The following is a 14629-nucleotide window of genomic DNA, read 5'->3' on the forward strand; positions in this document are numbered from 1 at the left end:
TAAGATTCCACAGGCTTAAAATATCCATGGATCCAGGTGTTGGATTTCCCCTCAACAGAAGTCTGGTATGCCACCCTGCGAAGGAAGCTCAACTGGATCTGTGACACCATCTTTGTTACATTCTTTCCTAACAGTGAGTCCCTGAAAGAGGAATTTGGTCATGGAAGAACACAACTTCCTCAGTTTCTAATCATGTGGGAACTTTATGAATACTTCAATTGTGTTTACTAAAGTAAAGTTTCTTGTAAGAACAGATCTCTCTAGGAAGGAACACATTTAGGTCAGCATTGGGTGTCTAAAGTCAGCAGGTAAATCCAAATTTGGTCACCTAATAAAATTGACCTAATTTTCAGAGGTGCTGAGCTTTCATAGATTTTACTGGCAGCTGTGTTGCTCAACATTTCTGAAAATCAGGTCACTTTCTGTTTAGTTGCCTAAATATGAATTTTGGTGCTCAAATTAGGCACCCACGTATGAAAATGTTGGCCTCATTGCATTATTCTATGAATGATACTAAAAAAAGAAAAGAAGTTAGTTAAATCTTCAGCAAATTTACTGGAGATGGAATAGGAAAGTAGGAGAGAACCACATAGAAAGATTGTGAAGAATACATACGCTGCTCTACTGGTCCTGCATCTGCTTTCATGGCATCCTTCTGTCTGGAGAGTAACTCCTTTTCTTCCTGGATCTGCTGTCGTTCAGCCTCTAGTTCCTGCAATTTGTTACCTGTACACAGTAGCTCTTGCCCAAGATGGTCTATTACATCTATTTTTTCCTGGATTTGTTTCTCCAAAAATGCTTTTTCATCTGCATAACCATCAATGAGGCCTGTTAAGCAGAAATATAAGGTTGATTTAGCATGGCAATTTTCAAACTACAATTTCAGCACTATGGCAGAATTTCCAGAATTTGAGGTAACACAAATTCTAGACACCTAATGATTAGATTAGCATTACCACAATGTTACTGTGACAATCATCGGGTGCTGGCAGCGTGTTCCGTGCTCTACGGAACACTGTGTAGACAAGTTCCCCCAACTAGGTTTACAATCCGAAAACGTAATCCTGAAAAGCCTTGTTCATGTGAGTAAATTCACACTCATGAGAGGCTCCCAGTGAAGTGAGTGAGATTGGAGCACATTTGTCTTGCTATGGGAGGTATTCACCTGCTCCTCTTTCAAATTCCTCATCACCACACTTTTGTGCTGCCTATCAGTCCTAAACCACTTTTTGAGGCAACGTTCTTATAAAATTGTGTTGGTGGCATTGCTGAATAAGGGATCTTACTGCTGGTAGAATACTACCAGATACATACACTATTTGTCTGATTTGTTATCTGTATTTTTTCTTCTTTGGACATGATCTTTCAAAACCTTACTCATGTGAGTAATCTAAGAAATTCATACTGAGGAAGGATTTGGGAGAAGACAGAGTGGATTCTTGTCACACAAGTGGTTGGGAGGGCACCCCCAAGGAATAGGAACAGCATAGAAAAAGATAGAAGGATGAGAGAGGAAAGAGACAAGGGCAGGTGGAATAGAAAGCTAAGAAGGATGGATAGATAAGTATCAAGGATTTTTGTATTCTCATGAGAAGAGTCCCTGCCACTTGTTATTTATGTGATTTAAGGAAAATAGTGAGAGTTCAATGAAAAATTCTTTAATCCTTCCATCACATTTTTTATATAAGGCATAAACCACAGGCCTCTAAAACACTAAAGGTTTGCATATGTCTCATAGCAGCAGCAGATGTTGAGATGAATCATTTCTTGCTGATTCACCGAAGTTAGTTCTGGGCTCAGAGTTCAATGGAAATTAATCTTGAGGCCTCTGACAAAATCATGTATACCTCTATTTTAAATGTCTAAAACAGTAGCCTCTCACACTGGCTCATTCAGCAGACCTCTTTGCTAATAAGATCACCTGGATAAATCACTTCCCTTCCTAAATTCACAATCCCTCACTTTCCATGTGGTATCTAAAATGTTTGGATGTCTAATATTTTCATTCTATACATTGGTGGAAAGGGCTCTGTGGAACAGAACTGAGCACTGCTGCATTCTGAACCAATCAGGACCAGGGCACCACATATATACACATAGCTCCTGTCCTGAAGAGTTAAGTTTTAATGTGGATTAAGCAGAGTTTACAGTTACCTTTTTAAAGTAATATTATAAAAATAATGCTCAAATCTCTCAATAACAAATGTTTCACACAGTTTTTTTCATTATATTTAGATGCATGGTTTACTAATAATTGATTAGGTTAGCCAAAAGATTCTTCATTTTTCAAGATTAATTCCCAGTTTAAAGAATAGCTCCCACAGATCACACTGATTCCAATTTTTATCACTGAAAATTGTTTCATATGTACAAATGATTCATTTATGAATTCCAAGATCAAAGAACGATGCACCTATACAACAAATTACTATACAAGCTTCAATAAATTCACTTCACATATAGACATTTATGTACTATAGCATAATTGCAGATAATAAATTTAAAGTGTGTATAATTTGGATAATAAATTTAAAGTGTGTATAATTTGGAAATTTGCTAATTCTAGAGTTTCACATCAAAGGAAGAAAAATTTAAACAGGTTTGATTAATTAATGAGAGTTATAAAATACCTAGATGAACATCAGAGGGACAAACCAGCATAGCTTCTCTAGAAGAAAACTGTTTCTTCAATCTACTAGAATTCTTTGTGTGTGTCAACATAGCAAAAGGCTAACAGTGGGGATTCTTATAAGTAAAAGGACGGTCATCAAGGAACTAGTTATCATAGGATATGACCTATGAAATCAGTTCTGACATGTTATGGCAGATTTCAGTCCCTCTGACTAAAACTTAACCACTGCTCTCTCTCCATTATTGTAATATATGAAACATCTTCTTTTCTCTATTTTAATATATTATTCAAGCTTTCTGAAAATAAATTAACAACATGTTTAAAGGGTATCTTTCAAGGTAAGCAGATGCCATAGAAGTGAACTACTTTCTGAAATCAGTGAACATTAAAGAGCTGGGTAACTTCACATTCTGAAATATAAATTCTTTGGTTTTCTGTGCTTTTGCTTAAGTTTTATTTTCACTGCTTTAAATTAATCCTAAAGCAAGTGGCAAGGTGGCTTGCCTATTAAGTGGTGATTACCAGTGGCTGCATTACACCAGTACACCATGATCTGCATAGACTGCCTATCATTTTTCAGATTTAATTTAATGTACTAGTTTTGACCTTTATAGTCACAAATGCTTTGGGGGTACCTTCCGCCATAAGAGGCTGCCTCTCTCTTCATGCCATCCTGTCATAGTTGTGATCAATGCAGTTACTCAAATTGAATTACCCATTGATTTAAAATGGTGGGGAGCTGTCAGGAGAGCATTCTCTGTAGCCTTGTCTACACTGGCAATGCCACGTAGGGTACGTGTAGCTATACACTGCAGTGAAAAGCATGCTGTGTCCACAGTGTGCTGTGTAGGTACATGTGGCAGGGAAAGGCTCTGACAGCAAGGAGCTGATGGAGCATTTCCATGCTGCCTCTCCCTGTTAGAGCCTTCCCCTGCTGCCAGAGTCTTTCCCTGTGGCAGGGAATGGCTCAGGCAGTGAGAAACTACACTGCTAAAAATAGCAATGTAGACATGGGAGGTATTGCATGGGAGTGTAGAGAGCTGAGTAGGGTATATACCCTAAACTTCAGGAGTGTCTTCACTCACCTAAGGAGTGCCTCACAACCTGCACTGCTATTTATACCCATATTAACTGAGCATCCAGTGTGTATACTCTACATGCTGCCATAAGTGCAGACATCGCCTGTGAGTGATTCTCATCTCTGGAACAAACTTCTGGCTCCCATTCTGAAACTGACCATAGCTGCTGACCTTCAGGACATGCTACAAGTGCATCTTTGTGCTGGCTACTGGAGAGGGTGGAATCCAATTTTTCTGTGTCCTTTCTGGTGGTTCAGTCAGGATGGTTGCTTCCGAATGACAACAAGGGACACTAGAGACATGCTCAGTGGAGATGGAAGGTTCCTCAATTTTAATAGCAAGCTTCTAAACAAGCTTTACTGAGCATGAGAAATGAAGATTTTCAACAGATTATAACTTGAACATATCTGAATGGATTTTCCTGAGGCCAGAAAAGACACTTCTCTGTCCTTAGGACCATCCATCCCTCTGTCAAGTCACAAGTTTCTGCTCCAAAACTCCTTTATAAAGGAGTTAGGCAATTTTATTATAGGGAACACTACCACACCCCCATAAGGAAAGGTTACTGACCTGCATAGTAACTTGAGTTCTTTGAGTTGTTTTGTTCCTACGGGTGTACCACAGCGAGATAGAGGTAGGAGCTTTCCACTGTTCCAGTTCCTTCTGAACTACAGAACCTAGAAGACTCTTCAGCAGAGAGGAAGGAAGGCAGCAGGTGGAACATACGTAGGAACAAAACATCTCAAAGAACTCAAATTACTGTACAGATAAGTAAGCTCTCCTTCTTTGAACCTATGTCCTATAGGTGCTCCACCAGAAGAGATTCCAAGCAGTAACTCAACATATCTGCTGAAGGGGCAGATACAAGATGGTTTGGAGAACAGCATCACCAAAGGTCATATCTGTTCTGGATGCAGGCAGGGTAGTGTAATGTTTGGAGACCATGTAAACAGAAGACAAAGTTGCGGCCCTGCAAATTTCTACTATGAGAACATCCTTAAAAAGAAGAGGAATGAGGCCTAGTGGAGTGGGTGTCACTTTAGGTGGTGGATGCAAATCAACTTCATAGCAGGGTAGGATGCCACCTGAAACCCATTTTGATAGTCTCTACATGGAAATTGACTGTCCCTTCATTCTTCCAGCAAAGGATACAAACAATCTGGGGGAAGCCCTAAAGGTTCTTTTCCTGTCCAGATAAAAGACAAGTGCCCTTCGAATACCTACGATGTGGAGGCTAGACAATTCTCCTGAGACATGGGGCTTAGAATAAAATACCAGTAGACAGATATCTTGATTGATATTAAAATCTGATGAGACCTTTGGCAGAAACAGAGGATGTCAGATGCAGCGTGATCTTGTCACTGTAGAACGTCGTGTAAGTAGGTCAACCATCCTTCTGGCCATGGTGATGGTTACTAGGAATGAAGTCTTAAGGGAGAGATGAAGGAAAGAACAGGTACCTCTGGGCTCAAACAAGGGGTTACTTAAAATGTTCAGGATCAGACTTAGGTCTCACGGCATTGCACGGTTTTGGACATTAGGAAATAAATTAGATAAGCCCTTAAAGAATCTGGCTATGATAGGTGGGAAAAGACTGAATGGCCTCTGATAGGCAAATGTGTACCTTAATGGAGCTCATTGATAGTCCCTGTTTTTAATTCCAGCAGGTAACTGAGGATCTTCAAGAGAGAAGCTTTAGAAGCAGATATAGAGTTGTGAGAACATCAGAAACAGAAGCAGTTCCGTTTCTGCATGTAAGTTTTATTTGTGGAAGGCTTCCTACTAATAAAAAGTACTTATGGGTATTCTGTTGAACTGCGCAACTCTACATTCGAGAATCATTGAGAAGCTAGGCCTTTTGGCTCAGAGATATGAGTTTGGGGTTGCTCATGGTGCCTGAGTTCTGACAGAAGTACAGATCTGAAAGGAAAGCATTGAGGCATTGCCACAGATAGATGAAATAGTTCCATATACCTTACTTTTCTCAGCCAGAAAGGTGCTATTAAGATGGCCATCACCCACTCCTGCCCCAATGTAATAGAAGATTTGAGGATTAGTGGTGTTGTACGGTAGGCATAGAGAAGAAAACGGGGCCATGGACCTAGGAAGGCATCTCCTAAAGAACCGGGACTACATCCCTCCTTTGAGCAGCAGGTCTAGCATTTTGTATTTGTCAGAGTTGCAAAGAGATTCACTATGGGAAGGCCCCATGTTTGACAGATGTGAAAAATCAAGTTCTTGAGCTCCTACTTGTGGTCCTGAGGGAAATTCCTGCTCAGAGAATCTGCCACAGTTTTTGGAGGCCTGGGCAGCTGTGAATGTCATGGAGAAAGTGCTGGCATATATAATAAACTGCCCTTAGTTCTGAGAAGTTGATATGAACCAACATTTTTTGTGGATATCACTTGCCTTGCACTGTGGATCTCTGTAGGCCAGCCTAGGACAGAGGTTTCTGTCAAGATGATTCTTGCTGGTGGAGGGCATGAGAATGGGGCTTTCATATAAACCTTTCCAGCACCTGAGGGAGTCCAGAACCTGAGGTGGTATAGTGACTCATTTGGTAAAGCTGTGTCTGTTTGGGATACACAAATTTTTGAGCCAAGCTTGAAGGCATCAGAGATTTAGCCTTTTCTGTGGTATAACAAATGTTGAAGCTGACGTGACCTGGGAGTTAACCTTACTGTTGTCAGAGGACTGCTGTAAAGTAGTGATCAGGCTGGACATGGTGGAGAACATAGTCCTTAGGCAGATAGGCTCTGGCAGTCAGAGAGAGCAGGGTAGCACCAATGAAATTTATTAACTGAATGGATGTTAATGTGGACTTTCCCAGGTTGATGGGTAGGACCAAAGACTGAAACAAGGCTAGGGCCTTCTTGGTTGCCAATGGGATCTTCAGAGTGGAGAGCCTTTTGAGGAGCCAATCATCCAGATAGGGAAAGACAGCTATACTCCACTGAGGACTACTGAGAGGATCTTTGTAAAATGAGGCAGTGGAGAGACTGAAGCACTTGAAATTTATAATGTTCTGTGCTGATGACAAAGCACAGAAAGCTTTTGAGGGAGAGGGGCATAATGATGTGAAAATATGCATCCTGAAGGCTGAGGGCAACAAACCATTTCTCCTGATTTATGGATGAGATATGGTAGCCAGAATCACCATCCTAGAGTGCTGTGAAAATGTGTTTGTGTTCTGAGATCTAAGATTGGTCTCCAGCCACCGGTTTCTTTTGGGGACCAGGAAATATTTGGAACAAAATCCTCTTCCTACAAAATCAGGGGGAACAGGCTCTATTACCCTCAGATGCAGAGAAGATTGGACCTTCTGTTTTAAGACACCTTCATGAGAGGGGTCCCTGAAGAGGGAGGGAAACAGAGTGAAGGATAGAATGGAAATGGATAGTGTAGTATCCCATAGAAACCACCTCTAAGATCCACTTGTCTGTGTTGATAAGATCCCAAGCAACTAGAAAGTGGGCTGGGGGTCCCTGAAGGGGAGATGGATGGAGGGTCCATGCAGCATATTGAAAGAGATTTGTTCATGACCCTCAACCAGCTTGTCAAAATTGTCAGCTGGAGGAAGGCACAGGAAGAGAAGTCAAGGGTGTAGTCTCTTCTTCTGAGATCTGGACCTCCTTCAAGGAGGATTTGCAAGTCTGGAATAGGTGTGATATGGGTGGTAGTGGAATGGTCAGGAGTGTTGTGCTGTCTCTGATTTACTAAAAAACCTCTTTGTTCCAGGTATATAAATGCCAAATGACCCCAACGTTGCCTTTGAGTCCTGGAGGGAGTGGAGCAAGAAGAGCTCAGTTCCTACAAAGGGAAGATCTTCCACTGTGTTTTGTACCTCCCTAGGGAGGCCAGAAGGCTGAACATAGGATGCTCAGTGGTTATCGATCACAAAGCTGGGCCAGCAGCATTGAGAACAACCAGCAAGGAAATTTTGGCGATGAGCTGGCCCTCGAAACAAGGGCTTGGTACTGCTCCTTCTGGCCCTGTGGTGGGTACTCAATAAAATGAATCATCTTTAAATAGTTGTTGAAGTTATATTTTGCCATGATGGTGTGATAGTTCGTGACTTGAAATTGTAGATTAGCAGATAAATAACTCTTTCTGCTGAGCAGGTCTTGGCATTTAGCCTCCTTGTCAGAGGAAGTACATTTTGAATAAGCCTGATGGTTTCTCTTGACGACCACATTCATTACCAGGAGATTGAGGGTAGGGTGAGAGAAACTCCTGTTCTTTGGCTGACAATATATTTTTTTTCCTGCCTGTTTACAGAGGTGATAGTGGCAGGGGTCTGCCATAGGTTACAGGCTGGAGAACTAGGTAGGGCTATTTTACCCTGGAATGTGGTATGTAAAATGTCCATTAGGAAGTGCTGAGACTCTTCTATCTCCTCTGTAGAGATCTGGAGGAATTCCACAAGTCATTTCATTGGGTCCTGAAAGATCCTAAAATCATCTGCATAGGACAGTAGTGGTGGCATCATCACCTTGTTGGAGGAGAGGGGGAACTTGATTGATAGAGGTGTCTCCTCCACTGGTAGTTGTTGCTCTCCCTGAACCTCTTGTCATGCTGGGAAGATATGCAGTACCAGCAGCTGTTCTCAAGATGCCAGTGGTTGTTGTGGCACCAGTGGGTATTCCAAATGTGGCCTCTTTGGATGGGTATCCTACAGAATTGGTCCCCATAATAGTTTCAGGGATTCCAATAGGCCCATTGTGATTGTGGGTAAGAAAAGGGTCCCCAAGGGTATTAATGTTTTGAGACATTGGGGTATCTTCTGTCTGTTATGTCCTCCTCAGTGTACATCTTCAAGGACATAAGATGGTAAGATAGGGAGGTAGAGCCTTGCACTGAAATCTCAGAGTCTGAAGATGTGTCCTCTCCTGAGGATGAGTCCAATGGCGGGACCTCTGGATATCGATGCCAGGGCTCACACCGGAGGTGGAGAAGGTACTGGAAGATTTGGAGGATGGGTCAGGACCAGAAGCTTGGGTCCTGCTGTCAGGTGTAAGGAGTCAGTGACCTGTGGACACAGTGGTACTGGAGGGGAGCGTTTCTCAGTGCTGCCTGAGAACTTATGCAACCCAATGAGCATGTACCCAGAGAAGCAGAGGTTTGGTGAGAGAACCCTGAATGGCTCTGAGAGAATGTCAGTACTGGTGCCTTAGGTTTTTTTTTCCAAGTCTTTCATTTTAGACAAGTCTTGATGCCTGGGAGTTCCTGTGGACAATACTCAGAATGGTGTCTTTCAGTTCAATGTCAGTGTCCCAGAATGCATCATTCTGGACATCACAGACAATGCAAACATTTGCAGTTGCATGTAACTGGTTTATAGTGGATCAGGTAAGATGCTTCCCCCACAACCCAGGCACTGCATTTTAATCTGTTTCCTTTGTAGAATACAATACCTGCCACATACCTAAAACAAATCACCAAACTTGATGAGAGCTGCAAATATTTTTTTAGCACCCATCGTCTAATTAGTGAAAATCATTCATTACATATTTGTGTGTGTCTCAATTTTCAGGTTTCACTTTTAGATTAATAGATTTTAAGGTGAAAATGGACTATCATGAACATCTAGTCTAGGTTACATTAATGTAAAATTAAAAAAAACAGCTGGCTTGGAAGACTAATTGCATTGCCACATGTTGGAATCAGAGTTCAAATACTCAGTTCTTCGGTTTCTCAGATCAATAGGGGTTAGGAGCACCGAGAAGACAGTGTACTCAGCCTTGGCAAGGAAAAAGCATGGGTTGAGTAAGGGATAGAAGAGAAACTGGGGGAGGGGTGAACTAGGAAGATCCCTCCAAATTGAAACGTTAGTCTTTAACCTTCTTGACAATGCATGAAGTTAGTTTATATGCCTTTTCTTCCTTTCCTTATATGCTCTCCTTATGTATTACACTACGGCTGTGTCTGTTTCATTTTATTTCCAAACTTCTTACTTTCCACTGTTTTTCTTTTCTCTTTAGTTGTACCTCTTATCTCAACTGTTGGAAAAAAAAAGATAATTCAACCATAACTATCCAGAATTGATAGTAATCTAAAATCTTCAATGCCATATAAGTTGATCTAATTTGTAATTTGTTTAGCTATTTTATACAAGTACATTTCTAAATAGAAAAGAATTAAAATTACTGTAGCTACAAAATTTGGCCATATATTATACAAAGTGAATGTGTGTGTCTATGTTTCCAAATTCAGAAACGTATCAATGGGAAATGCTCACCCTCCATTTTGCTGAGCTCCAGTGCCAGCTGCTCTCTGGCTTTGACCTCTTCATTGAATTGCTCTTGCAATTCGTTCTGGCATTTGAAAAATTCAGTGGCCTCCTGCTGCTTTTTGAAGGATTCTCGCAGGAGTTCTGTCTGTGTAACTTTAGCATGTTCCAGCTACAGTAAGAGGAAGTTACAAATATTAGACATTCATAGGAATTTTAAATAAGAACACCTACTCCAAGGGTATGGCTACACAGCAGAGAAAAATCCACCGCTGGTCTGTGCCAGCCAACTCGGGCTTGCAGGGCTCAGGCTGCAGAGCTGTTTCATTGCTATGTAGACTTCTGGGCTCAGCCTAGGCTCTAAGACCCAGCAAGGTGGGAGGGTCCCAGAGCTTGGGCTCCAGCCCAAGCATGGAAGTCTACCCAGCAATGAAACAGTCCCAGCTCAAGCCCCATGGAGCTCAAGTCAAGTCAAGTGGATTCTTCTTTGCTTTATAGACATATCCTCCGTCTTGCATGTAAAATTTTTAGCTGTTTTGGGCCCTGATAAACAGACACACATTAACTTCAATGGATATTGGATCAGATGTTCAATGCATATACACTGACATACTGCAATATGAAGTCCCACCCTGTAAGAAGATCTAAGCAAAGCAAATACAGATCTATGTTCAGTACAGTGTATAGTATGAGTCACACAACTGAATCCATATCTATGTGCCAAAACTTGAAACTTCCGGGTTTATGTCAGTTTATACCAGACTCACCTTTATTGAAACAAAATGGATTTTGCAAGTAATATGGGTAGGAGTGTACTGTCACTAACCACATCCTTATTATGCTTAAGAAGCACCATACAAAATCTATAGGATTTTTTAAACAAACTTTTATGTAAGCAGCATTCCTTTCTGCTTCCATACATATGTGTAAGTAGACACTAGGAAAATGTGAACTTTGAGCATGTTAAATTTTCCCATTAATGAGGCAGTAAAGCAATGTTTGTTTCAACAGTTCCTTATTAACAATGTAAAGGCTTTTTAATTTATGTCGTTTAATCATCTTCCAATTACAGAATGACACAACAAATGTTTGCTTAACTTCAGAAAAGTAAAGAACTCACACCCTTGTTTTTATATTTTAAGTCTTGGTAGATTTCTATAAATATGGTCACTTCTGCGTTTTGCAAGTGTTCTGTGAAATGCTGGCTACTTCACAAATCCTTCAAAGATAAAAGCTGTTCATTTTTCCACTAACTCCATCTAGGCTTATTAGTACAATTAAGGAAACTGAATTGCTCAAACTAACTTGCCTTACTAAATTCAAACTGAAGGCTTTACAATCTTTGAAAAATGGGCTGGGAAAATTTTATAACAATTTCACACTAAATTATCTACTTATCAATAAAAATGGCTGTTCAGAATTAAACTTCTGACTAGAAAACATCTAATCACTAATATTTCTTCTTTTAACATTAATGAATTTAAACTATCCTTTGAAAGCAGTGCAAGGCTTTAAAAGAGTGCATCGCTTCTATAGATTGTCTTGACTTTTAAAGGGTCATAATCTACTTGAAACCAAATTTATTAAAAAACAAATTAAAAGAAGGGATATGTACTACAGGTGCCCATGAGTCTTCCTACTAATTTTTGAGGTTTTACAAGCATATTATACTATTTTAAGTTTTTATGTTCTATGTTGCTGTATGAAAGACCCATGGAAATGAAAGGGGAAACTATAAAAAACTTACTATACCGTGTAAACAATGAAACTGACTTAGGACTGGTCTAAAAGGAGATACTCAAGAAGTCTGAATTTATTAATTTCCAAAGTGAATTAAACTAAACTGAAATAAGGCCACTTTAATTCTGAATAAATATGTCTAAACAGGGATTTAATGCAGTTTAACCAATCCACCTATAATTCACACCTTTAGTTAATTCGGATAAATTTTTCTCATGTAGACAAGCCCTTAAACACAGTGCTATCAAATGCACATATTAAAACTGAAAAATAAAAGTGTTTTCCCCTCTAACCTCTTTCAATTATAAAAATGTTAGGTGTTACTGGTAATAAGCATAAGGGAAAAATCAGACAGGAGTGTGTTTTTTAAGTTGACAATATACTTTTCATGAAACTACTAGAATTAAGCCATTTTAAAAACTACAAGTGCTATTAAATTTGAGCCATATATATTACAGCTCAGTAAATGAAAACTACAGGAGTGGTTTTATTACACTACATTACATTTACACATCATACACACACACACACAAAAGAACAAAACCCATAGTAAATCTGTTACTGGTCTAAGTAATAAGCATTATTAAAATATATGCATAAGAGCACAAGAAATATTCTACCTTTGTATCTTTTTCTGAAAGAAACTTAGCACCAAATGCAGTTAGACTTTGTAGCCCTAATAATTTAATAATTAATACCCGTTGCCTGTAAAATCATTAAATTAAAAAATGGACAGTAATAAATAATCAAAAACAATGGGTCCTATGTTCGAGAGATATATGTTTAATTTATTTCCAACCCCACTTTCTTTCAGTTCTAAATGTTAAAAAGCTCAACTTCCTTAAATTATATCATACTTACTGAATATGGAGGTGTAGGCAAGGAAATTTTAGAGACAACTCTTAATATATGCCCATTTTTTGTGTGGCTGTAGTGAAAAATTGAAGTATTTACAACTACAGAGTTATTTTCATCCAAGTGTTCAGTGAAAGGAAAAGGATTTGGTAAAGGCACACGAGATTCAACCTCATATATATCTTCTTCTTGGCCTTCTGACCACAAGCCACTAAATAAGTTAGATGCCCAATATGTGCGGTAAGAATCCATTCCAAAAGACGTTGCTGTTGCTCTTTTCTCCTCCGTCACTGGCTATCTTAGTTACAGAAATTTGTAATAAAACATCTTATATTTTGGATATTCTGAGGAAATGGCACAGGAGTGCTAGCGACAGTCTGGGAACAATCATTTCACACTCACATGAGTAATCAAAAAGTGCAGGAAGGACCCAGGTAAACATCAAGCTATAAAAAGAACCAACATTTGCAGAAACCAACTGGATAACAGAGCTTGCCATTTTTCCAATATCATTAAAAAAAGCCTTCTCTATTATACATTTCACAATAAAGTGCAATCTGAATCCTTCAGAAACAGAAAAATGATAACAGGAGGGAAGTAATTACCCAGGCAAGAAAGTATACTTTTGGTATCAGAGCATGTATGCTGTGGCAAGCAAGCAATCAGAGCAGAACCTGGCAGCTACTGTCCACATTTATAATCTCCACTGGAGCATAAAGAAGAAATTCACATATGAAGATATTTGCCTTATATTCTCGTTCCTTGAGTTAATTCAACAGGAAGAGGTGTTCTGAACTCAGCTAATCAAATAATGCTCCGTCTCACTGAGTAAAGGTTTCCTGTCAATATCTTCCCTGATTAAGAGTTCAGGACAGAAGGAGTGGCTTATTTAGGTACGCTGGCAGGTGGAATTTGAATTAAAACGCCCATTTATGAAGCCTGCCAGACAGGATTCAAATTCCACATGTGAGCTCTAAAAGTGTGTGTTCAAACAGGTCTAAAACAGCACTTCAAAGATAATGCCAGGTTTCTGCCACTCCTTTAAAAAAAGTTCATTTTTAAAAAGTATGCCAATTTGTATGTATAGTACAATTAATTAAGGACTTAAATATCTGCTTGGCTTGTAATTATTTTATTTAGATGTTATTTTCTCATGTTGCATTGTCAAACATGCCACAATATTTCTATTATTGATCCTTTCAGACTCTTTTCTTTTGATCTGCCATTAAAGGTAAAACTGCTGCATTCACTTTTTTAATGTTCATACACAGAATTTTCATACGCAGAATGTTTAATAAATTATTAAGAAACTTCTTGCAACATTAAGAAACTCCCTACAACTCCTCTGTTTCTGTTAGCAATTATGTATAACTAAATTAGCAGTCATCAACGGCCACATCACCTTATATGCTTGTTATTCTAAAGTAATCCTGTTTTCTCAATTTATATATATTTTTTAAATTATGTGAGATTTTTGTTTCATTTAATCAATTATATTATTATCAATATATTAACCCTTTTTGTGGCACAGAACTTGTCAATCTAGACAATACAAGAATAGCTTGGGAAAATGATACGGACCATCACATTTTTTCATAGAATTGGGAAAATAGGATACCAACCATTCTTAACAGTATAAATTCCCCCGCACGGAAAATTGTGATGCAATAATTTTCACATACCAATTTTAGAAAACCAAATAGATATAACATTCACAGTCAAATGATGACAGGAATGTCATCGCACAAAGAATTATATGCTTAATCGTCTGAGACTTGAAATTGACCAAATTGAAAAAACTTTTGTTTGGATTTTAGAATACGGTTGCAAAAGTTATTGTATTTTCAAAAATATAATTTCTACGTTACTATTATGAAAGCGTTAGGGAAACTGTCCTAATTTATTGATCTTAAATGAAAATATGCACCTGTTTTAGACTACTCACGACTACATTCTTTAGATATTAGTTCATCCCTATGGTAACAAAAAGAGAAACATGTTTGACAAATTAAGATTAGTACACCAATTACCAGGGCCCCCATATGGGGGGGAGGAGGAGGAGGAAAGGTACACATTACCGGGGCCCAGGGGGCC

The 14629-nt window shown here is 39.1% G+C and overlaps 1 protein-coding gene across 7 annotated transcripts in view; it reads right to left on the reverse strand.

The window, feature by feature from the left end:
- Positions 1 to 14629, reverse strand: part of AKAP9 (A-kinase anchoring protein 9) — a 221984-nt gene that overhangs the window by 67506 nt on the left and 139849 nt on the right. For all 7 annotated transcript variants that reach the window (XM_067562218.1, XM_067562216.1, XM_067562217.1 and 4 more), the window contains 2 exons: positions 9950 to 10112; positions 616 to 828 (listed from right to left, as the gene is read on the reverse strand). In XM_067562218.1, coding sequence (XP_067418319.1) covers positions 616 to 828; positions 9950 to 10112 — 376 coding nt within the window. The remainder of the gene's footprint in view (positions 1 to 615; positions 829 to 9949; positions 10113 to 14629) is intronic.

This window comes from Emydura macquarii, unplaced genomic scaffold (genome assembly GCF_026122565.2).
Source record: "Emydura macquarii macquarii isolate MOO-44397 ecotype Brisbane River unplaced genomic scaffold, CSIRO-AGI_Emac_v2 contig_2422, whole genome shotgun sequence".
In the NCBI taxonomy this organism is placed as follows: domain Eukaryota; kingdom Metazoa; phylum Chordata; order Testudines; family Chelidae; genus Emydura; species Emydura macquarii.